Source organism: Vicugna pacos, chromosome 6 (genome assembly GCF_048564905.1).
Source record: "Vicugna pacos chromosome 6, VicPac4, whole genome shotgun sequence".
Classification (NCBI taxonomy): Eukaryota; Metazoa; Chordata; class Mammalia; order Artiodactyla; family Camelidae; genus Vicugna; species Vicugna pacos.
Window position 1 is genome coordinate 88081547 of NC_132992.1, and position 24117 is coordinate 88105663.

Below are 24117 nucleotides of genomic sequence, written 5' to 3' on the forward strand. Positions count from 1 at the left end.
TTTACGCCTACCTTCATCACAGGGTGTTAAAATCATGTTTTATGTCAGTCTTCCTACTACACAGAGATCTTTGGGGACGGGGGTGTTTATTCATCTTCGTATTCCCAGCATCCTAGTACAAACCTGGGGCAAGGCTGGCATTCAGCAATGATTCGGAATTAACAAATCTTCCCTACACAGATTTTCAGGTGGTATCATACTAAAATGAACAGCAGACCAAGAAAGCAGGAAATCTGGCCCCTTCACATTTCGGATCTCAAACTGCCTCCAGCATCTACTCACCTCCCTAGGTGGAAACCACTCCATCTGCTGAGTGCCCTGCCTGCCCTATGGGTATACTGAGCTTTGGAAGCAGCTGTAAGGGATTTCAACAGCAATGTAGCTGTTGAGAAAACAATGCTGCTTTCATACTTACTGTCTATGATCCAGGTAAGATAAATAAAATCAGAAATGCTTGGTAAGAAAAATATTACTCAAAGCATTATCACTCATCAACTGATTTGTTTCAAAAGAAAAAGATGGCTTCCTATTCAGATGACCATCTGTTATGGTATGTCAATCTTAGAAGACACAAACCAGAAAGGCCTCTTTTGTATCATAATATTCCTCGTTAAGGCATATGTATTTGTAGCATGATTTGTTTCTGTAGGTCCCATATCCTAGGGAATAATTTCCCATCCCTCCCCAGTTTAGTCATAAAATTTATTTCCCCGATTGTTTTTGCTAAGATTACTATTTCTCCATTTTAAAATCATAATGCTTTATTGTTCTAAAAAAGAAATTAAGCTCAATATTAAAGCTTTATTAAAGAAAACTGGACTTGCTAAGTCTAGTAAAGTCATGCCATAAAGATAAATCTTGCTCAAATTCTTGCTCACACTGGTGATTTTCACAGATCTAATTTTCCATAAATAATTCATCATATTTCTACAAGGCTGAATGGACAAATTAAAGTATGGGTTTCAAAAGATGTTCTTCTCATGAGACAACATAAATCTAAAGTCTCACTGGTAAGTCTGCTCAGCTCAGAAGCTATAAATATTAATGTAAAGTTGTGCTAAATTCCTGTGTTTCACGATACATTTTCTCTGAGATAAATATGTGGTATATTTTGTTTATAATATAAATGTTATTTAAGATTATTCCTAATATATCTGTTACTTATTTAATAATGCATTAACATTATCCAATCAATATTTTTTAAGCAAACAGATAACACCACCCCACATATACTCTACTTTCAAACCTGAGCTTACATCAATATAAGGTACAACAGGAGGATCTTGTTACTTCAAAAGCAGATTATTATTAAAAAAAAAAAACCCTCCATTTATTTTCTACAACAGGAGGATCTTGTTACTTCAAAAGCAGATTATTAAAAAAAAACCAACCCCATTTATTTTCTACAGTTGTTATATGCTTCTGTTAATAATATTAACAGTTAACATTTCTGATCTTTAGCACTGTGTGCCAGGCACCAATCTAGGTGTTTTACATACACTAGTCTCATTTAATCCTCTTTAAAAAAAAAATGATGCTACATATACTACTACCTTTTTCATTTTATCAGTGAAGAAAGCAGGCTTGGAAAGTTAAGTTACTCAAGGCCACACATTCAGTAAGAGAACTGACACTGAAACCCAGGCCTGACTCCAAGCCCACGCTCTTCACCCCTACAGTGCATTACTACAGAGCATCGTATCTTCGTGTATCTTGAATGAAGTTTGTAGAAGAGGCATCAACTGAGTTTTAAACATCTCTCTGGGTCACAGCAAAACCCAGAATTTGATGGGAAGCTTGCTAGAATACAGGAAAGTGGATTTCTTTGTATCTCTTTCCATAAATGAATAATTTGTCATTCTGTCCAGGGAAGAAGAAATTCTCTTCCAGGTGCTGTGATTAAACCACAATCCCCTGTATTTTTCAATAATATATATCAGGGGGTCCTTTAATACCTGAAAACACCTGTATACCTGCATTAGGGGTATGTGTGTAAAGATAAGAGAAAACACGAGAAGCAGTTATTAAGTGCTACGGCGCGCAGACAGTGAGGAGGAGACAATATCGTCTGCTCACTAACAGTTCAGATTCCAAATACCTCATGAATTTGCCCTGTTCTTTATCAGCAAAAGTCTGTTGTAATTATGCAACTCCCATAAAAGTTAAACAATAATGAACATTATAATTCTACTACATTAAATCTCTCTTTCTGAATGTGGGGTATATGTTTGATCATAATTCCATGAATTATGCTTGCAATACAAACCTGGTCAATATTGAGGCGAAGTGGCATCAGTGACACTCTGAGGCAGCATTCTTGTGGTGACCTGCCAGACTCGGGGCGCACGTGTAATGCTTTAACTGTCAACTACAAGATGAGAAAAAGAAACGCATTTCCCCCTCAATGATATTATGACCTTCTTTTCATTAAAAAAAGGAAAAAGAAAAAAGAAAAAAGAAAAAAATCCTATGTCTAGTCCCTATATTAGAACAGAAAGCAGAGCTGTTCACCCTCCTTTCTTAAAAGTCTGAATCTAACTTTTTTTGGTCACACACTCTTTCAAGAATCTGGTGAAAGATACAGATCCTCTTGAGGGCAAAAAATGCAAATGATAACGCTGTACTTATAACCTCAAAGGAGTCTGCTGAACCCCTGAGCTAAGCCACAGACCCACATTCCAAGACAACCTCTATGACGTTTTCTTCTAGAAGCCCTGAGCTGATCAATTCTGTTCTACTAAAATTTTTAAAGGATTAGACACCTGGAACACTGCCAGCAATTGCGTGTATTTTGTGTAGACAATTCCAGACTTCTGGTTTTCCTCAAGTGTCAATGCATTTGGTAACTACAGAAATGGCATGCAAAATAATTTTTAAAACCTGTAACTTTAAGCAACATTTAAAAGGGATTTGCACATTAAAATGAGAAAAAAAAAATCTCATAATTTTCCCCAATCTACATCTTCTGCATTAGATATAATAAAAATACTTTTCCAAAACTAACATCAACAACAAAATCTATGAAGTTTTAAATCTTACCATGTTGGAATGAGCTTTTCGAGGCATTTCTTTACTGCAATACAAGTACAAAAACTTATTCATTTGTGATGTTGCCAGACGATCTCGAATTTCAAGATCCTGCACGATGAACACCTGCCGGGAGACCGGGTGTTCCAGGAGGCTGGAGTCGCATTCTGGTCTGCAGGGCGGGTAGACCTCGTGCTGAAACTTCACCTTTACAGACAAGAAAAAACACAGAACAAGCTGTACATTTTATTTAAATCAGATTTTTTTCTCAAAAATGCAAAATATCACTCATTTTCTTTGAATCCTCAGCTCCTAATTTCATTTTCAGAGAACAGCACATGCCTTCATTTGTTTCACGTTTATTTATTAACCTACATGTCCGCAACTAGACAAGGATAAGGCTGACTGTACTTCTTAGTTGACCTTGGTAAAATCCCTATTCTTTCCAAGCAAAACCCTCAACAGGAACAAGCCATCCAATTATCAGCTTGCAAACTTACAAAATTGCTTGAAAAAGAATCAGTGGAGATGGGGTTCAAGTTCCAAAAGAGAGCAAGGACACAATAAAACATATAGATTGTTATCATTGCAATATTTCTACATTAAGCACCCTAACATAAGACATTTAGCACAACCCCAGACAAGCTGACGGAGTTAAATGTGTACAGTATCACTGGCAGCCAGGCCCAAGGGTCTCCCAGCGTTCACAAAGGACCTGACCCATGTGCTGCCCAATGATGGGCCTTCCCAGGTAGATACTCCAGGGCAGAGGTTCCCCAAGTGTGATCCTGGGAAGAGTGACTCAGAGTCACCCGTGAACTCATTAAAAATGCAAATTCACGGGCCCTACCTCAGACCTACTTATCAGAAACTCTGGGGCCCAGCAACTTGGGTTTTAACAAGCCCTCAAGGGCATTCTGAAGCTTCTCAACTCTGAGACACACTGCTCTAGGGGGGCCTGGGAGACAAGAACAGAAACCTCAAATCTTCTCAGAACATTTGAGAAAGAAAAAGAGGTGAGAGTTTTATACACGACCCCTGCACTTTTCCACTTACAGCCCAAGACCACATGGCAGAGAGGGGCAAGGAGTAACTAAAGAACCCCCAACTAATGCTCCTACTTCATCAGATTTTTCCTTTCAAAATGCCATCTTACCTTGCTTAACTGTATCTCCATCAAAAAGTCATGGTTTCTTCCTTTTCCCCCACATACCATATTACGTCCATGTCTTGTGGGTGTGTGAGAAGGTGAGCTGTGGGGACTACTATAAATGAAAAAATAAAACTTTTTGTTAAAGGAATGTTCCAAGAAAGGGAATGAATGACATCAGAAAAAAATAACAAGATGAAAAGAGAAAATGAGATACAGAAAATACAGAACTATCAAAACACTGGCACAAATTGTACTGTTATAAAACAAAGCCACACCTTATACCTTGGAGACACTGAGAACATTTATTACTGACATCACAGCAACCATCTGCTTGCTAAATATTTAAAACTACACAGAAAACCCTAACTATGATGTTGGTGTTCATGTTACAAGACAGACTTAGAAATGAGACCTCCTTATGAGGAGTTCCTTATTACTTCAGAAACCCCTGACAGAGTACAAGTCCTAGAAATTCCAAATACAGAAAAGAATTACAGTAAAGTTCTAAGTTTTTTTTGAAAGCAGCTTTAAACAGAAAAAGTCACTACAATGTTGTGCCAAAGTTTACCACTCCATGAAGCCTTTTCTAACCCTCCCCACCCCAGTGAGAATGTTTGCCAGGATGGTACCTAGTCTCTCTAGTTCTCTTCTACAACTATTGAATAATGTACTCATTTAACAGGTACTTCCAGAGCAGTGACTCTATGCCTGGTACTCTGTTGGATGCTGGAGATTCAGGGGCAGGCATGGTCCCTGCCTCCTGACGATACACACTTCACGTCACTGCCCTCATTTGCTCACATAACCGTCTCTCCCTTTTGAACACAGGACAGGGTCTGAGTCTTATTCATTTTAGTGAATGTGCCTCTCACACAGGCCCTGGCACATAGTAGGTACCCGAAAATTATTTCCGAATGGAAATGGCTTAAGTCATCATATTTTAGAAAAAATACAAAAAATGCAAATAAGTTTCCAAATGGAAAACTTTAACATTTAATTTATAGTTTTTAATACTACTTTATTAATAATTCTTAAAAGGATAAATTCTATTATTTTTCTATGAAAAGAATTTATTGGCCTACCAAATAAACTTACGTGGAAGTTAACTTACATATAACTTTTAGCTGGAGAAGTAGGAGGGGCTGTTCCAAAATCTTTTCCTCCATAAAGGTGCCAAACAAGAGAGACTTCTTTAACCACATAACGAATTACAGGAATGGGAAAGTGTAAGGGCGCTCTGCTCGTATCTGTCTTCTTACCAGGCAGGCTAAAGTAATTATCTCTTATCACAATTGCATCATCAACCATTATTTTTACAACTGGCTCCTCTTCCTTCTCCTAAGACAAAGAAACAGATAACACATACTCTCTTATCTAAGCAGAAATCACTGACTATGGTGCATATCCGAAGGGGATTTCTTGATTCTGCATACTTTCTAATAATTTCAACATATAAAATCCAGTAATATTGATATTAATCATTACATAAGACACTCTCCTTCATTAACCATAAAATGAACTTCTTGTTCTATGTGAATCACTCCATAAGAATTTTTTATGGTCTACAATTTAGCTTTTACTACTGATTTGATAATAAAAAGGTACAGATTGTATAAGTGTGTTTGTGTGTATAGTCCCTTAATTCAAAGTCAATATTGCATTCCAAACTTGACATACTTCAACATACTGACCAAATTATCATTTTCCTAATGAGCTTACCCTGAATTTGATTGCTTTTGTTTTTTTTTTAATTTCCCAGAACTTAGTAAAATAAATACCTTCACTTACTAAATTACTACTAAGCAATTTAGTACAAATATACACTAAATGGTAATTCATGGGGTTCAACTGCAGCACCAATGCTTAACCATTTTTAGTGAGCTGTACATTCATTAAATCCAGACCATGCTTTTTAAATGTAAGCATGATTCTAAAATGGAAATTATATATTAACGAATGTCTTCACATAAACCACATCTTATTTCGCCCAGATCTTGGGTAAGCAACTCTGTACAGCACTCCCTTCTGATATTTAATTTCACTATCCTGAAGATGTATCTTACTGCTTACTGTCTCTGTAGTTCAAAAACTATGCAGGAGATTTCTGCAAATATGGAGCATTTTCCTGCATCTGAGAGACGTGTCATAAAAAAAAGTAAAGTATAATAAATATTTGCAAAGTGTCAATAGTAAGTTACAAAAGGAAGTAATTCTGAACTGTAAAGAGTAAACAAAACCTAAAGAATTTTTTTTCAGGTACCCTTTGGTCAATATAACTTGTAACACTACTTTAAGATCTCAATTATGTTACCAATTTATTACCTGAATCGTTGCTCTTGGTGCAAAAAGAATACAAAAGTCGTCATTCTCTGTGGGCGCGCCTGTCACTGCATCACTTATCAGGTGGTGTGTGAATGAGGCGTAAGTGGGGCCAGGCTCCTGGGACACGTTCCCACTCTCATCTGGAAACAGGAAGAGGTCTGAACAACATGGCTCCTGAATTTGAGATTTTTCATCCAAAACACCTAGGTAAAAAGATTACAACATTCAATTTTTGCACATTTTGAAACATCAACAACACGAACGTTTATTAAGCATTTTAACCATGTGTGAGATACATATTGTTAGTGCTTCTGTCTGCTATATCTCATTCTTACAATAACTCTCTGAATACTAATAAAATGACTAATAACAAGTTTGAAGTTTTCTAAGAAAACAGTAAGTAATGGTCTCAAAGCTACAGTTTCCTCTTAAGTTATTTAGTGTCAGAAAAGATCAGGAAGTCAGCACCAGCTGACCAGTGTTGACCAGAGTTCCATTTTAGCCAGAATTTCATATTGACAGTTACGTCCTATGGGTGGAGTTCTCCAAGAAACTTCCTGGACAATACAGCAAGTGGAGGGGAAACTAGTTACATCTAGCAGTGCCTCCCCTCAAACTGCAGGAAATCTCTGCTTGTGAAAGGGGTGGGGGAGACATTCGCCAAGCATGTCTTAGGCCAGCAACTGATCCCACGTAATGAAAAGACCACTTCTTGGAGAACTGGATATCCAAACAGGATACCTGTTTTCAGGCAGCTCTCTCAGGATGACGTACACAAAAGGCTGCATGTGTGTCAAAATCTGTACGTGAACATGGATTTTGGTAAATTTATATTAATTATTGTTAAATTCGCTAAATCTTTCTCTATTCATTCATTCAAACCAAACCCAGTGATATGGACTAGGATCACAAAGATGAACGAACAGGGACACTTCTGCCTCAGGAGGCTCACAGACTAGGTTTTAAATCCTTCCCCGGCAGCACGTGGAGCCTGCTCATCCCTGTCGAGTGCCCAGGGCTCAGCACAGACTCTTTTATGTTCAAGCTGCTCAGTAAATATTCATTAAATATCCTTTCCCACATAAGTAGATTAGCTGCTAAGATTTATTACAAATAATGTTAGTACACAGGGAGCTAAAAGCTCCCATTTGCTTCCTTAGCTCTAATTTATTCTATATTAGAATGAAAAGAACTTTTAATACTAAACTTTTTAACACTATGAAATAATTTTTTAAAAATTTAAGATTTCATAACATATAGAAATAGCTATGTTCATCCAATTAGAAAGAGGTATTTTTAGATAGATACTTCAAAATATTTAGATGCTTCCACCTGGCTTTCAAAGCTCTCGGTCTGGTTCCTCCCTGCTTATTCAACATTATTGTCTGATTCTTTTTAATAAGAAGGGAACGTTTGTTCCAGTATCAATAACCTGAGTTACTAGATCATTAAGGCTCACACAGGCCTCTGTCCATGTTAAGACGTTGCCAAAATTCTCTTTTCTCTCTCCTCTACATACCTAAGTCCTACCCACGTTTTAAAAGCCAACTCATCTCACTTCCACTGAAGCCTAACGAAAGGACTCCCATCCTTTCTGAACAGTGGTCAGAGCATATACCACATTCTGAAGCGTTTCCTTGTATCATTTCTCAATTGTTCGCGCACTAGCGTCAGTCTGGTTTAGGGCTCACTTGTTTCACTAAACCATAAGCTACCAGAAAACATATGCTGCGTCACCCGCCTCCTCTGCATCTGCCACAACACTCTGTCTGGCCAATGTCACTTCTCTACTAGACCCTCAATGAACACAAGCTGAATAATAAACATCCACCAGAACTCAGACTTGTCTTTCCTTTAATAAGTCACTTATTGAGGAACTGGTAAGAACGCAAATAACGTAAGCCTCAACCACAAGCTCCCAGCTCCCAGGGAACATCCTGGCGGTCTCACCGTTAGACTGTGGCTTTACCGACGAAGCGGCCTCCTGTGTGTCAATTTCCTCCATAGCGTCACTCATCAAATCTCGTAAAATCTGTTGATCTGCTTCAGGAAGAACTGGGCCACGTGAGGATGATCGACCACTGGAATCTACCTACAGCCAAACAATTTAATTAAAAACAACTGAAAACGCTCTAAGAAGCAAACCACTTAGCATTTATGTTGTCCGCGATGTACACCACATTTTACAAGAACACCAGAAACAAGAACATATTCATTTTCCTATGTTCCACCCAGCAGCTGCTACATTTTCATTTTAAGTCTTCAGTATCATCATTTTTATCCCAGCAACTACTGGCAAACAGAAATAAATGTGTTAACACTCAAGGCCAGCACAGTGAACTGCAATCTTGAAGAGGTAATACCTCAGGAGAGAAGGAAGGTGAAAAAACTGCAGTAAAGCTGGGGGAGAAATGGATCATTTAAAATAACTTCTAATAAAATAGAGATTCTTTTTAAAAAGAGAAGAAACAGCAGAGTATCATAAATCACTTCATTATCAGGGAGACTATAACAGGAACAAAGAATCAAAAACAGAAGTGTAACACAACTGAGGGGTAAGACAGCCCAAACAGAAGGTAATGTGAGGTGTGTCAGACCCTTACTGGAAACTCTGTTCACCTAAGGGGACTGAGAATTCTGCTCACAGAAGAGGCCATGAAGAAGAATGAAAGCCCTGAAAATGCTAAACAAACTGGACACTGTTCAATCTGGACATAAAAGAAGGCAGACAGGTGACAGCTAGGGGCATAAGAAAGCACTGAACAGGGGATCAAAAAATCTGGGTATTGTTGCTACTATGCCTGCTACTAATTAGGGCGTATTACCTAAATTCGCTGGGTCTTGACCTGTTCATCTATAAAATAGAGGTGATAATTTTTAAACTTTCTATCGCACTAGGTCAAAGGAAATCACATGTGAGAAAGCAGACTGACCTCTGGATAGCACTGCAGGTTAACAAACATAGAAGGTAATATAATACAGGTCAGGCCCTGGTGATAACTCGACCGCCTGCCCTCTGTTTCCTCACGGCATTTCTACATACAACCTGCATGTAACAGGCTTCTACATGATAAATGCTTTCTTCCCTGAGGACACAGGAAAATAACTTAAGCCTGGAAAAAAGTATGTTGGCTGAGAAGATTAATGTTCTGAAACAAAAAGTATCAAACAGCAGAATAGTTTTCCAAAAAGGCTCACGGAGTCACCTTCCCAGATCCCATCACTTTGAAAGTAAAGAACAGAGAGACGATATTTCAAAGTTTCCTTCCCACCCTACGACTGTCAGGAAGACCTCCCTGATGTAAACAAGTCACTCATGCGGCTGGAGTAGGGCAGGCGTGAATGAGTTCTAATCAGTGATGCTGGCAACTGTACCTTCATCTTTCTTTGAGGGGCTCCAGGCTTCATGTCTGCTTTGTGAGCTGCCTGTAAGTCCCCATAGCTTGCAATGTACTGAATGAGATTCATTAACGCAGCACAAGAGTCCGAGCACGTTCTGATATGGACAACGTCACTCGAACAGTGTAATTCAAAGCGCGGCTCAGTCTGGACAGGACAGAGGGGGAGAAAAGGATAAAAGTGTTTTCCAAAACAAGAGGAAAAAAAAACTTTAATGTAGGTTTACATTAAATAAAATATAATTTGTCTTGTCACAGGAAATACATATTTATAATACCTCAATCTTAATAAAATATTTTCTCTATTTTTGACCAAAATTAGGTAAGCAGAAAAATAACTTTACAGTAAGTTCAGTATGTTTTTAATGTCTTCTATAAAAAAGATTTAAATAAAAACATCCATTTATTTTAATAACTTACTTGCTCTCCATCAGAATCAGACTTCACTGCAGTTATTGTTAATTCCAAAAGCCCCATATCCATCACACGAACATAATCTAAATTTTTTTAAAATAAAATAAAATGTCTGTTAACTTTCAAAAAATGTTTATCCAACCAACACCTAATAAACTAGCATTTCTCTAAAAGTCATGGCAAGTAGTCCTGCAAATACTCATAATGTAATGGAAATATAGTATCATCCCACAAAAATCCTACAGTTTATTTTTAGTTAGAAATAAAATTTGCTTGATATTAAACAGAGTATATAATTTGATGCATTTCATCAATGTTACTTATATCACACACTGATATTACAATATTTAAACTGATAACAGCCTTAGTTCTTTGGCATTATTACAGAGTTAAAATGCTTTAAAATATTCACATACAAAAAATAAAAGAGCATTTATCTATACCAGATTTTGTTTTCTAACTCTCACCTCTATTCAAATTTATAGTGACAGTATTACACTTGTCAGACAGGTGTAAAGCAGCTTCATCCAAGATTATTCTGGAAAAAAAAGATAAACTCAAGATCTAAAATACTAACCTTAAATATATGTCACATGATCACTATAGACTTAGTCACACCATTCTTTCTGATATATATATATATATAGTCAAAGTCATATGCAGTTTCTAACTTACATCATGTAACATATCTTTAAAATTCACTGTTTATCGGTATAGAAAAGTTTTAATGATGTGAAGAAAGATTAAATCATCTGCTCAAATTAATTCTAAATTTTCAGTAGTTTTAAATTCACAAGGTTTAAATTAGGAAAATGAAGTGTATCAGGTGTTATGGGAAGTTTATATATATGTTTTAAAAAGAAAACTAACAGTCTCAAGAATTAATTTCCTCCCTAAAAATGAAATATAGTAACAAACATAAGAGATGAGACAAATCATCTAAGAATGAAAAACTGAAAACTTGGATAAAGGGACATGATTGATAGTAAAAAGAATGTTGATTTTAACAGAAGATCGAGACTTTAATCAAAGGGTTTAAATAAACCTCTGTTAGTACATTTGGAACAGATGCATTTAGTACACAGTGTAAGCATTTAGTATAGTAAATAAAGTTTGCGCGGGTACCTGAGAGTAGATGATGATTTATCCAAGGAAACACTACTTGAAACACTGAATGTTTCCACAGTAAGAAGAGAGCGAATTGGCAAATAAAGAGGCCTAATATCACAAAGAAACGAGAGAAAATGAATCACTATGCTGTGCACCAGAAATTAACACAAGATTGTAAATCAACTATACTTCAATCAGAAAAAAAAAAGAAAGAAAGAAACAAGAGAACATCAGTCTGCTGCAACAAAAGAAACTCCCTTTAAAGAGCATTCTGAACCTTAACTCTACTGAATTATACGTTTTTTCAAAACTTAGTACATATTTTAAAGAATCAAACTTTATTTTGCTCCATTTATGAACTAACCTATAATCAAGTGCACAGCTCCAGAGATGAACATGGAAGGTTGTAAATGAAGTTGGAGGATTGTATCCCAGAACAGGTTCATCAGCAATATTCAAGAAGTATAAAATCTATAATCACAAAAATATAAAATGCCCTGCTTTAGAAGAAAAAAAAAGTTTTGATATGATATCCTTAACATCAATGTAAAATAAAATAGCTCACAAAAAAGCAACCATTTAGTGGAAAATCATACCGCGTGAAGAAAAAAATCATTTTAAAGGAATTCATTTCAAAAAGTATTTGCAAAACTAGAATTTGAAATGAAGAGGCCCATCTAACAATTGCAATGCTACAGAGAGACCTTGGAAAAATCATATCCTCTGAAACTAACAAAGTATGTATAATATACTTTCAACATTACTTTGCTTGGAATAATTCTTGAAAAAAACAAATTTTGCTAAAGACTGTTTAAAACTCTCCGTCTGGTTTTCTATACAATCCATTGTTGGGAGAAGTTCTCTTTCCTTAGTTTATAGCCGGCTCAGTCTGAAAACCAGTCCTTCTCACCAACATTTATTCTGCTATATTTCTATCTAAATAAAAAGAGTGAGCTAAATCTCTCCCTTACAACCAGTTAGTTGACTAACCATCTCTCTAGCCCCGACTCTATATATTCTATATATGTATTTTATGTTTCAGAAAGTTTCTAACATTCAAGTTTAGAACAATTTATTATTTTCCCAGCACAAAGAAAAGGTTTCTCTTCTAAGGAAAATGAACAAGGGTCACAGTGTGCTAGTTTTCCTCCTCATATAGAAGAGTTAACTTCTTACCCAAAGTTTCCTCTGAAAAAGGTAAGCAACCACATACAGTTATTACACTGGAAATTAATTACAGAAATCCTCATAAATTCCTCAAAGCATGTTGCTGGCCCAGGGAATAATTCTAAAATGATGGCACTTAAAGCGCAGATGGCTGTAGTGCAAGTCACCACATCATTCACTGTCCTCTACGCCAGGCACTCGACAGGTCCTGGGACGCAGAAGTCCTTCCCTTTAGTGACATAAAAGATAACATTGTTTTCGAGATATTCAGGAACCAAGCTTTAAGGTAAAAAATCAATTATATCCTGGGGTGGTGATAATGTTCTATTTCCTAACTATAAAAGGTAGTGTTTATACTGGAGTGTTTACTTCATGAAAATCCAATAAGCACTGAACATTTATGAATTATTAACTTTTCCAGTATGTGTATTATAGACCAATAAAGTAAAAGATAAATCAGTTCATACATAACAGCTCTCTTACCTGCTCATGCCAGCTAAGCCCAGAAGGAAGCATTCTATGCTGGAGAGTGGCTCCTTTCAGTCCTACAGCAATGAGAAATTCCTATACAGAGCGACAGAGACTTAGATGTATCACCTACATAACTCTCTAATTCAAAAACTTGAAAAGTTTTTCTAAGAAAATAAATGTGCTGCATTTATGCAGTCATTTTTAACTAGTAATCAAATCAGCAACAAGTACTTAATGGTATAAAAAGTACAAAACACAAACCTTTGTATTGGACTCTGATTTATCAGACAATATTTTAACTGCAACAGAGAGCATATTCAAAGCCTCTCCTCCAACACCATCTGAAGCAGCTCTACTGAGGCCATCTTCTTCAGAGGAATAAATAGTAGGTTCCAGCCAATGTGGGCGGGTTGAAGTGGGTAGTCGTGTTTCTGTAGGAAGAATTGCTCCATCCACCATGCCTGTATCCACAATAAGGTGAAAATACAACAAAATGATTATTTGAAATTAAGTCACTAACTTCTGTAACTCAAAACAAAAGTCCATGTACTTCCATTGAATATACACACAAACATAATCCTGGAGGCAAAATAACCAAGAACCAGTTTGGGATTAATAATCCTTTCTTCTCTACTAATGTTGATATGACTGACAGTACCCAATTAAAAAAAAAAAACAGATTTGAAATGCTAGGAAAGTTAACTTTAAATAAAATTTGATAAACACTAAGAATGTGTAAGTATCTTATTTCTATTCACAAAGTAACACAAGGAATGTGCTCAAAGAATGTAAATTCTGCTACCTGTTACTAAAAGGAAATAACACTTAAGAGAGAATGAAGAATGTAAAGTCCCATCAACTGATCAATGGGTAATACAACATGGTATAATCCCTAAAATGGAATATTACTTGGCAATAAAACACTGATACATTTGTATGAACCTTAAAAACATCATCCTAAATGAAAGGTACCAGCCACAAAAGACCTTTTAGTGTATGAGTCCATTTATATGAAACAGCCAGAATATGCAAATCCATAGAGACTCAGAGTAGATCAGTGGTTTTAGGGCTAGCAGGCACTGGAGGGCTGTGGCGGTTTATAGCTAAAGGGTACAGACTGTCCTTTGGGGGTGATGAAATGTTCTACAGTTGAGTGTGATGATGGTTACATAACTCTGCGAAATACTAAAAATCATTAAAATGTATACCTTAAATGGGTGAACTGTATGGTATGTAAATTATATCTCAATAAAGTTATTGCCAAAAAAGAACATAAAGTCAACTTATAATCAACAATAATTATTACTTTGCCACTGGAATCAAAACACTCCACAGAAAATAGTTTCTAATATCAAGAGTTCTATTCTCAATAGATTTTCTTTATTAAGCAAAATGTAAACATGTCTAACCAGAAGTGAACAAAACACATATTTAACATTTGTCCTACCTTTGTGGTAGAGACTGAAGCTGCTAGAATGAAGGCAGATGTAGTGCTTGTCATCAAAACCTTCATATTTTGTCACGCAAAATAACGAACCACTATTGAATTCTAACCAGAATTCACCATGTTTGTTTTCCAACAGATCTCCATTATCCTGCTAATAAGATCAGAAGAACACAGAAGTCATTAATTAAATGCAGAAAATTAAGAATGACCCTTGAGATGCTCCTTCTTGATTCAGCTTGGGAGGTACTCCCAGATAGTAGCACAGTGATCTGAGTCCTGAACCATCCAACATATTAAAAACTGAATAATTAAATGCTATGCACCCCAGGGCCTCTTCTGCCAAATGAATCCCTGTACTTCATCCTCCTTTATTGTAGATAAATTACTAGCTACCATCTCTGGAGTAGAACCAGCACGTTTTCCAAAAGAAGGTCCATGTAATGTTTGCCTTTTGATCTGCAATGAAAGCTAAATTTCCAAAGGTGCTGTCATTGTGGTATGCATCAGAAAACTGACCTTCATCATCACTGAAACAGCCTCTAACTGCCTCAATTACTAGACGTGGGTATTGCGGTAGACTTAAAATAAGACACACTTGAAAAATCATTTTGGATTTATAAATCTTTACCTTTACATCTGTAAACACTGCCATCAATCCATGATTAATACTCAGAAGGACCGAGAGAAAACTCTGTGAGTTCTTGTTCTGAGAGTCTAGTTTTTTTTTCCTACGGGAACGATAATTGTGATCAACAGTAGAAAAATACTGCAGAGTCTCCTCCTCAGATCCACTCTCCTCATCTATGAGAAACAAACGTCACAATTACAGCTCTTCTATCAGCTTACTAAAACAGCATTCAAATTTGAACATTATCACAAGAATATTTATTTATTTTACAATCTCATTATTTTTACAAAGGATCTGACATACTATAAAAATGTACTTTCTATGTTTTTCTCTTCACCACTGAACTTCAGGCAATGTATATACTATCATTATAAAAATAACATTAATAAAATTCTTAATAAACATCTAGAAGTGGGGAAATACTGTAACTTACTAAAAGGTATTATAAAACATAGTTAAAAGTGGAAAACATCAAAGAAAAATTTTAAATCCATCAATGTAAAAGGTTACTACTTTGTTTACTGATAAACCAGGCATTTAATTCAGAAGAAATTTAAAATACGTTACCATAGTGAACTGTAGATTTAAATGGACTAAAACTATCTTTGCTGAAGGTATTAATCAGCTGACTGGCTACTGAAAGCCCAATACCGTATGAGATATTTTCAAATGTCTCTACTGGTGAAGGAGCTGTTGGTTCCCAAAGCAGCAAATCATTAAAGATCCTATAAAGACAGAAGTTGAAAAATAAATACATAACTCCTGGTTCAGCTGAAGATAAACTAAAGAATATCCCTTTAAGAAGTCACATGAATCATACATTTTTTCTCAATGGTGAAATGGAAATTAGATTCTACAAAAGACTTTTTTTAAAGCATCAATTATATTCTCTCAATGGAAAAATAACTGATATGGCTATACTGCAAGGCAGGGAGAAAGGAATCCGTACAGTTAGTGTCTACCTGAGTCCAAATTACACACATTCAAACGCACTTTAAAGGAGGAAGTTTATTAAAAATAGAAACCCATAAAAGAACAAAAGGAAGACTGTTCACGTGTATGAGAGCCCTCTGTAAACTGTAGCAGATTACACATTGTCTCATCTGACTCTCCTCAATCCCATGGGGCAGCCGAGGGAGAATTATTATTCTCACTTTACACCTGAAGAAACTGTCTCCGAAAGGTTAAGTGATCTGTCCAAGGTCATACAGCTAATCAGTGGGAGAACTGGGACCAGAGCCCAGGTAACTTCCAGCTCCCAGCTGAGTTCTCTACCATTTCTCACTTTCCCTAGGGATACGTGCTTTTTCATTCTTCAACAGAAAGCACAGCTTCACTGGGAAGTCTGCGTGAGATGAGCAATGTGTGTAGAACAGGGAAGAGAGAGAGGAACCCCTTCTAACTAGTGGAACAGTCAAGTCAACACTGGTGATTAACGAGGGGATACACGTCAAGCTAGGCTACCACCACATCCTACTTTTCCAAAGAAATACTCGTCACTACTCAGATGCCCCATCCCCACCACCCATCTCTTATGTTGCCATGAAGGCTCAGACTTTCCAATGTCCTCTACAAAGACTTTTGTTAGGTTTGGACCCATAGCATATCCTTCACATACATAATTCAATCATCGCTACGCTATTTTTTTTGTTTCCCCTCCCTAGACTGTAGCCCCTCAGAGAGGGATTCGTGTTTTTGTCATCTTTGTATGTGCCTAGCACAGTGGCTGTCACGCTGCAGGCACTGCAGGTTTGAGGGCAGGACCAGTGGATGACTCACAGGGAAGGACTGCCAAAAGCACAGACTCATCGTAAAGCCTAGTGCGAATACCAATCAAGGTGCCAAGCAATGATGCAGCCCAGGCCCCTTCCTGTGAGAAGCCACTTGTCTAGGGACTTCCCGGGCCAATTCCCGAGCTTCTGAGGCCCTAGAAAGTATAAACCAGGACTGAGTACTGTAACTCTCAGTAGATTGTAATCCCCACCTAAAAGGTCTCTTTTTGGAAGCATCACTGGGTGAGGAATACCAGGGACACGGGGCAGAAGCACGTCTCATCTCAGACACACTGACAGTGACGCCCGGAACTGTACTCATGCGGCCCACCACCTCTTGCACATGTTACTCACAGGACAAAGAAACAAGAGTCTAAACCCAGATCTTAGTCTAAACTCCTGTATGAATAAATAGTGAAAACGAAGAAGTTTCTTAGGAAATTTTTCTTTACCTTATTCCCTACAACCATTCTCTTACCTTCATAGGTTAAAGAAAAACTATTACTTTAAACAAAGCCTGGAGCTCATGATATGTGACCTGTAAATGTAAGTTTCAAATGATTCTACTATGTTTTCTTTATTTGTATTTTGGCCTAAACACAGTTTTGACACGATTATTATTATAAAATGTTGAATGATGTCTCTAATATCAAGGAAGAAAACACTTAAGATATTTTAGGACACAGCACCATGATTCTGTGGCTGCGAGCCTGAAACATAATAGATGCTCAATAAATATGTGATTTAATAAAACCAGTTAGAATACTTTTTAATATTCTATTCTGAAAGATTTTTGACATAGAAAAAAATCCTCCTGTACCTGGGGCTATCTTTCTAAAAAGAGCCAGTTGACCAAGTCACTAAAGGAAAAAAACAGTATTTTACATGTATGAAGTAAAAGCAGAGTTGATTATAACTCCTGCTCAAAAAGATATTTTTAAATTTTATATATAATATTGAGGCATTTAGCAAAACTTGAATGGGATCTGAGGATTAGACAGTAACATATAGTATTAATTCTCTCATTTTGATGGCTGAATTATGGTTATGTAGAAGAATGTCCCTGTTTGTGAGAAATACTCAAGTCCTCAAGGCTAAAGGGACATTAAGCCGGCAACTTACTCTCAAATGGTTCAAGGAAAGAAAGCTCTTGGAACTGTATTTGCAAATTTTTCTGTAAGTTTGAGAATGTCTGAAAATTTTTAAAATAAAAAAAAGCCAAATAAGGGGCAAAGAATTCACACCCTGAGCAACTTAGATATGTGATTTATATGATCCACAGGATGGGGGAACACTACAGTATTTCTGTAATTCTAGGGGCCCAGAGACAGAGAAGTGAGCAGAGTAAGAAAGAACAGAAACTCTCTTTAGCAGCTCCCCAGACGAACAGATACTCTCCAGTTCCGACTTAAGCTCCCTCACCCGCCATACCACTGATGTCCCTCACATGCGAACTGCCAGCTCTGGCAGAACGCTGCAGCACACCTGAGAACTACATCTCCCACCAGCTAAATGATGTTTTGTACAGTCACCAAAGGTCGGCTGTGTTTGGTTTCAAATCTGTTCATCCCACCTGTATGTCACTATAAGTACAGTTTAATTCAATATTGTGCTGGTGACTTAAGTATACAGGCTTCAGTGAAAAAAAGCCTAAAACACTTGGAAGGATTCTGCACTCAGGCTGCTTTGAAACTATTTTTTCAGTCCACTCTAAAGGAAGTGAAACTGAAAATTTTAGACAAAGCCTTCTGGACATACAGTAAACAAAAACGCTAACCAGCGGCTCATAATCAAAGAAAGGCCTTGTCCTGCATTTAAGAAAGAAGCGGTTAATGAACATATATTCATAAACGGAATATTTAAAGTACGTATTACTATTCTGATATCCCAGTTTAACCAACAGCCACCTGCTCAATCAATGCAGAAGGAGAAAGAAATGGATTAACCTCTGGCTGGACCTTGCACTAGTGTCATTTCCCTGTTAGCCCTGCACATTTGTTAGTTCTCAGCAGACACTGCTCAACTATAAAATAAGGAGAGTAGTCCTTAGAGGTCATGGTTTCCAAACTTCAGATCATGTGTAACTCCCAACAGTTTAAAAAAAGAATTGTGAAAGCCTTCCAATGTGAATTTATAAGTTATATGTTACTACTTATGTTATATTATAAAGCAAACATAAAAATATAAATTTTAAAAGCAGATTTTTTGAAGTTAAATAGAAGTACTAACACTTCCTTCCCACGCCTCAGTGGACTGCCCTGTGACTCACATCTTCAAGACAACTGAACTAAGTGGATCTTTCTGAAACTTAACTTCCTCATTCCAAGGATGACAGTCCCGCTCACTGGCAGCCAGTGAGGAGACCCAGAGCTTATTATTAACAGTTAAGGAATAAAGGGCCAGGGTTACTGAATACCAAGTAAATCTACAGCAGAAACAACAGTTTGGAGTTTCTGAAGATTAACAAAAATTTAGATAATTTGCTTGCATGTGGGAAGCAAGCAAGGGATGACAGACACTAAGGACATCTTTTTCTAGAAACCCACATGACCACCCCTCAGGTACGCCAGAGTGGGTGGAATGATAGCCATAACAGATGACTCCTGAGTGCTTACTGCACACCAGGCACTGCTCTCAGAACCTTCCACATGTACATCATTCAATGCTCCCAACAACCCACTGAGACCCGTACAAGTATCATCTCTATGTTACAGATGAGGAAACTGAGCTTACAGGGACTGGGTGAGCCGGCCAAGAGTCTACGACCTTCCAATCCTAGAATGCCATTTATTTCAACATATTTGCTTGGTATATGTTTCAAGGTGCTTACACGTAATAAACTTCAGTTTTATACACAAGTTTACAAGTTAGAGTTTCTACTTCTAACCAGATGCTTCCGTTTAACTCTGAGAAGGGATGCTCCTTGTACAAAGACTCCAGGACTCGGACTCTACACTAGTACCCGTTGGTCCTCTATTACAAGTACCTCCCGACTCTTTTCATGTCACTGCACCCGAAGAAGACGTATTTTCTCAATATCCTGTGGTAAGGTGACAGGGGGCAACTAGCCAACTGAGGGTGACAGGAATAAACACCTCACCCATCAGTAACCCAGTTACCAGGCACACTGGTCAGGAAACAGCCCACCGTGACAGTAACAGTTCTACGGTAAACACCGCACCAAGTACACTGAGCTGACAGTAATACTGTTGCAAGGGAAGAAAAGGGGCAAGAGGGAAAGCAGGGAGGTAGGGCGACAGGGAGGCAGTTAGGAAGAGAAGTCTGATCCCAAAGATTCAACTAAACGTGTTTAAACTCACCTATTATAAAGCTTCTCATAAAAGCTTTTATTAGGTAGTGTTATATGAATATTAGGTAACGTAAGTTCCAGCACATAGTGAGAATTGCTGATTGCTTTATCCTGAAACTCTGTCATTTCTACAGGGTCTCCTGGCATCACCATCTAAAACATAACAGTTTAGTGCAGAAACAATGCATCAAATAACCATTTTGTATTTATCTTCTTGCTCTACCCATACAACTAAGTGAGCAACTAAATAAGCATGTAACTTTTAACCAAGGGAGAAACAGACATTATTTAATCTTGGAACTAAAAACCTAACAAAAACAATATACAATGTATTTTACTTAAAGATAAAGGATTAAAACCATTGCTATCTGACAGAAGGTAATTCCTTTGTTGCTTGCTCACTTTTCATTTTACCTGTTCATTTTCGAACATTACTCTACGAGAAGAAAAGGGAGACGGGGCTGGTCTTCTCAGGTCACAAACATCTTTCAGCGAATGAGCGCCTCCCTCCTCTTCCTCCTGATAGTGGCCATCACTTTCTTCTTCCTCCTCAGCTGCTATTCTCTCCAAAATGGAATGCATGGCTGGTGGGTTTACTTTCAGTACAATTCTGATAACAGAGACCATTTTAAAAATCAAGATCTAAGTGTAAACTGCAAAACTAACGTGTATACAAACTAATACAAAGCCCACTGATTAAGTCATTGGTGATAGGAGTCGAATTTGTAGTCTAGTTATGTTTACTGCTGTAAATTTAAAAGTGTGGAATTGATGCAACAAGTAAAAAAAGGAACATTAACATTTTATACTTGGCTAACTGAAAATCTGATCTTTTGAGAATAAAAGGGTTATTTTAAAATTTCATTAACAGCCAGCAAATTTTACCTAAGAATTCTATATATTATCAGTAAGCCAAATTCACCTACATGCCATCTGTTCGACTATGATGGAATACTTGCATACCTGAGAAACCTCACATTATATAAATTGTCCGAGTGGAAAAAAGGAGGGGTTGACTAGGGAATCTATTCAGAACAGCAAAGCCGTCTTTTCCCTCAGGAATTTCAATAGGCTTGTGTTACTGGTGGTCTTCTGTGGCTACAAACCCAAAATATCAGGAGCCTCTGATGACACTAGCTTGTGTGCCACAGAAACGCCATTCCTTCCCGAATCCTCCGCGGCTCAACACTAGCACAGGGCTCGGTGGTCTCCTTTTTATCACATCAGCCCGCTGTCACGAGGAGGCATGGCATTCTCAAACACAGCAGCTGTGCTGCATCTACAACAGCTTTTTCCCCCTAAGCAGGTGGTGCCAGTTGTTTCTATTTATAAACTAAAAACCTGTCTCCTAATCTATAGATATCCTAATGTAAATCGTGCTTTCAAACTACTTAATTGAAATAGGTCTGTTTCTTATGATGAAAACTCAGGCTCTAAACTCCTGCTCACTATCAGGCATGCACTGATAATGCCTACCCAGGCATCTAATAGTCTGATACATAGGGGGCAGGGCTGTAAAAGAAGGCAGGTAAAAAAAATGGCACAAAAAAGATCGCTTTAATTCTTAGAGAGACTTCACGTACTCAGTTTTCAACATAATAAAGGATCATTATTCAGAGAAAACTAAGTTCTTTTAAATATAACCCAAGCCCACTATCAGGATAATTTGATTTAAAGAATGATTTCTCCTCCCTAAGACTCCTCTGAAGCCGTGCTGCTCTAAGTCCAACTGCACACTGGGATCACCTGCTATAGCTTTTAAACTACACTGATGCCCAGGCTCTGTCTCAGAATCTTAAGGTGGTGCCCAAGATGAGTGTTTTACAAAAGCGCCCCAGACCTGAAAACACTTTCCTAAAACAATCACTGACTATAAGATTCATTTGACGGTTAACCAGATGGTGCTACATGGTATCTCTTCCACTAAAGCCCTTTTTAAAAATGCACTATTTTTAAAATGGTTAATGATTCTTTTGTCCATCAATTAGGCTCGGTAACCTGAGGCCACAGAACACATTTTATACTTCCATTCCTGTCAGTATCTAACAGACACCTTTGACAAAGTAGTATTCAATATATTTTTTTAATTTAATTTTTCCATCTTCTTTGGGTTCTCTCATCAAGGCTGAATATTTTTAGCTTAAATTTAATAGCCAAAATAGTAAAAAAAACAAAACAAAACAAAAAAAAGCCCCCACACACAAAAAAAACTATAGCAACTTATTTTTGAAAGGAAAATCCCATTAAACGTATGTACCATAGACGTTTGCGCACTCACCGTGGCCAGTCAAAGTCATCTGACGACGTTGTATCTCCATCTCCTCCACTAGCCACGTGGAAAAACTTAACAGATGGTTCTCCTTTACCTTCCTGGAATGACCCTAATAAAGCCAGATTGATTAACTGAAATTCATTTCTTCTCAAATGGTAACAGAAAAGGTACTTTCCTCCTTAGAGGAACAAAGATCCTCTAAATCAGGGACATGATGCAACACTGACTTCTGCAGAATTTACTCATTTGTTCCTGCTGCACATGTGCACGTGAGGAGACAGGATGAGCAGATAAATTAAAGATGCTAGCATTTTGCTATTTGAACTCAAAGCCTTAATGTGTACAGTGCAATCATCATGACATATTAAATGTAGCAGCTACCACGTACTGAGTGCCACCTAGTGATTCTTCTTCATAGAATTTTATGCATTTAATCTAGAAACATAGGGATAATAACTACATTTCTTAAATGTCTATTTTGTACCAAGCACTGTAAGAATTATCTCTTCACAATAACCCCATACATGTTTTTTCATTCCATTTTACAAAGAATGGCTTTCCACTAGAATAGTGAGTTTCTTATCACTAGAGACAAGGGAAGGCTCCAGATAACCCTAAAGGCCTTTTCATGAAGTCATAATTGGCAAGTCAACTTTAAATGTCTATAGATACGTAAAACTCAACAAGAACAAGGGAAGGGAAACTGCAGCCTATTCCCAGAGAAGGAGGTGAGCAGAGGGGGGTGTGGTGGCAGGGGGATGTAGCAGTGGTGGCAGAGAGGGGCTGGGTGGGTAGGCAGAGGAGGGCTGCTTAGGAAAAACAGAAAAAGTCAGGATCCTCCAGAGTTCCTCACAGACTGGGTTCACTCTAAGTCTGTATACTGTCTTCATTAGCTGACGAAAGCAGAGTAATACAGGAAAACGTGACACATTTTACAAAGAAAAGTCACTAGAGACTAGTATGATGGTTGAAAGCTCAAGCTGTAGTTCAGGCTTGGGTTTGAATCTTGATTCTGACACTTACTACTATGTGACGCTGGAAGGCACCTCTTCAGAAGTCAGTAAGAGTCCTCAGTTATAAAAAATGAAAGTAATAGGGATGGGGAGGGTATAGCTCAGTGATGGAGTGCATGTACAAGGTCCTGGGTTCAATCCCCAGTTCCCCCATTAAAAATAATAGTAATAAATAAATAAACCTAATTACCCTCCCTCCAAAAAATAAAAAAAAGAGACAAAAACCAACAGTAACTGGAAATAATAAGCTTATCATAACTATGATGATTAAAGGAAACAAGATAATATGTGAGAAATGCTCAGCACATAGCAAACACAGAGTGGCACTCAGTAAATTCTGGCTACTATTAGTCTTACAACATGTAAGTGGTAGGCAGTATTAAAATGTAGGCTAAAGCACTATATTATCTAAGTGAGTCATCATGGATCGTAGTTCCTTCTAAAAAACTGACCTATATTATACATACGTATACAATACTGGGGAAAAAAAGTTGTTACTCTTGTTTTCTAATATATGTCTTTAAGTTTATTGCATTTGGGGACTGTTACACTTTTTCTTAATGTAAGTTTTGGTAACAGTCATTTCTAGTCTGACTCTTCTACAGGCACGTTC

The 24117-nt window shown here is 37.4% G+C and overlaps 1 protein-coding gene across 2 annotated transcripts in view; it reads right to left on the bottom strand.

Moving 5' to 3' along the window:
- Positions 1–24117, bottom strand: part of ATG2B (autophagy related 2B) — a 59186-nt gene that overhangs the window by 10187 nt on the left and 24882 nt on the right. For both annotated transcript variants that reach the window (XM_006213904.4, XM_072963672.1), the window contains exons 16-34: positions 22498–22600; positions 20634–20829; positions 20230–20372; positions 15705–15862; positions 15138–15310; positions 14510–14660; positions 13324–13523; positions 13075–13155; positions 11789–11895; positions 11440–11532; positions 10782–10852; positions 10321–10397; positions 9878–10048; positions 8453–8594; positions 6503–6705; positions 5292–5518; positions 4184–4292; positions 3040–3234; positions 2267–2368 (exon numbers count right to left, since the gene is read on the bottom strand). In XM_006213904.4, the coding sequence (XP_006213966.2) occupies positions 2267–2368; positions 3040–3234; positions 4184–4292; positions 5292–5518; positions 6503–6705; positions 8453–8594; positions 9878–10048; positions 10321–10397; positions 10782–10852; positions 11440–11532; positions 11789–11895; positions 13075–13155; positions 13324–13523; positions 14510–14660; positions 15138–15310; positions 15705–15862; positions 20230–20372; positions 20634–20829; positions 22498–22600 (2702 nt within the window). The remainder of the gene's footprint in view (positions 1–2266; positions 2369–3039; positions 3235–4183; positions 4293–5291; positions 5519–6502; positions 6706–8452; positions 8595–9877; positions 10049–10320; positions 10398–10781; positions 10853–11439; positions 11533–11788; positions 11896–13074; positions 13156–13323; positions 13524–14509; positions 14661–15137; positions 15311–15704; positions 15863–20229; positions 20373–20633; positions 20830–22497; positions 22601–24117) is intronic.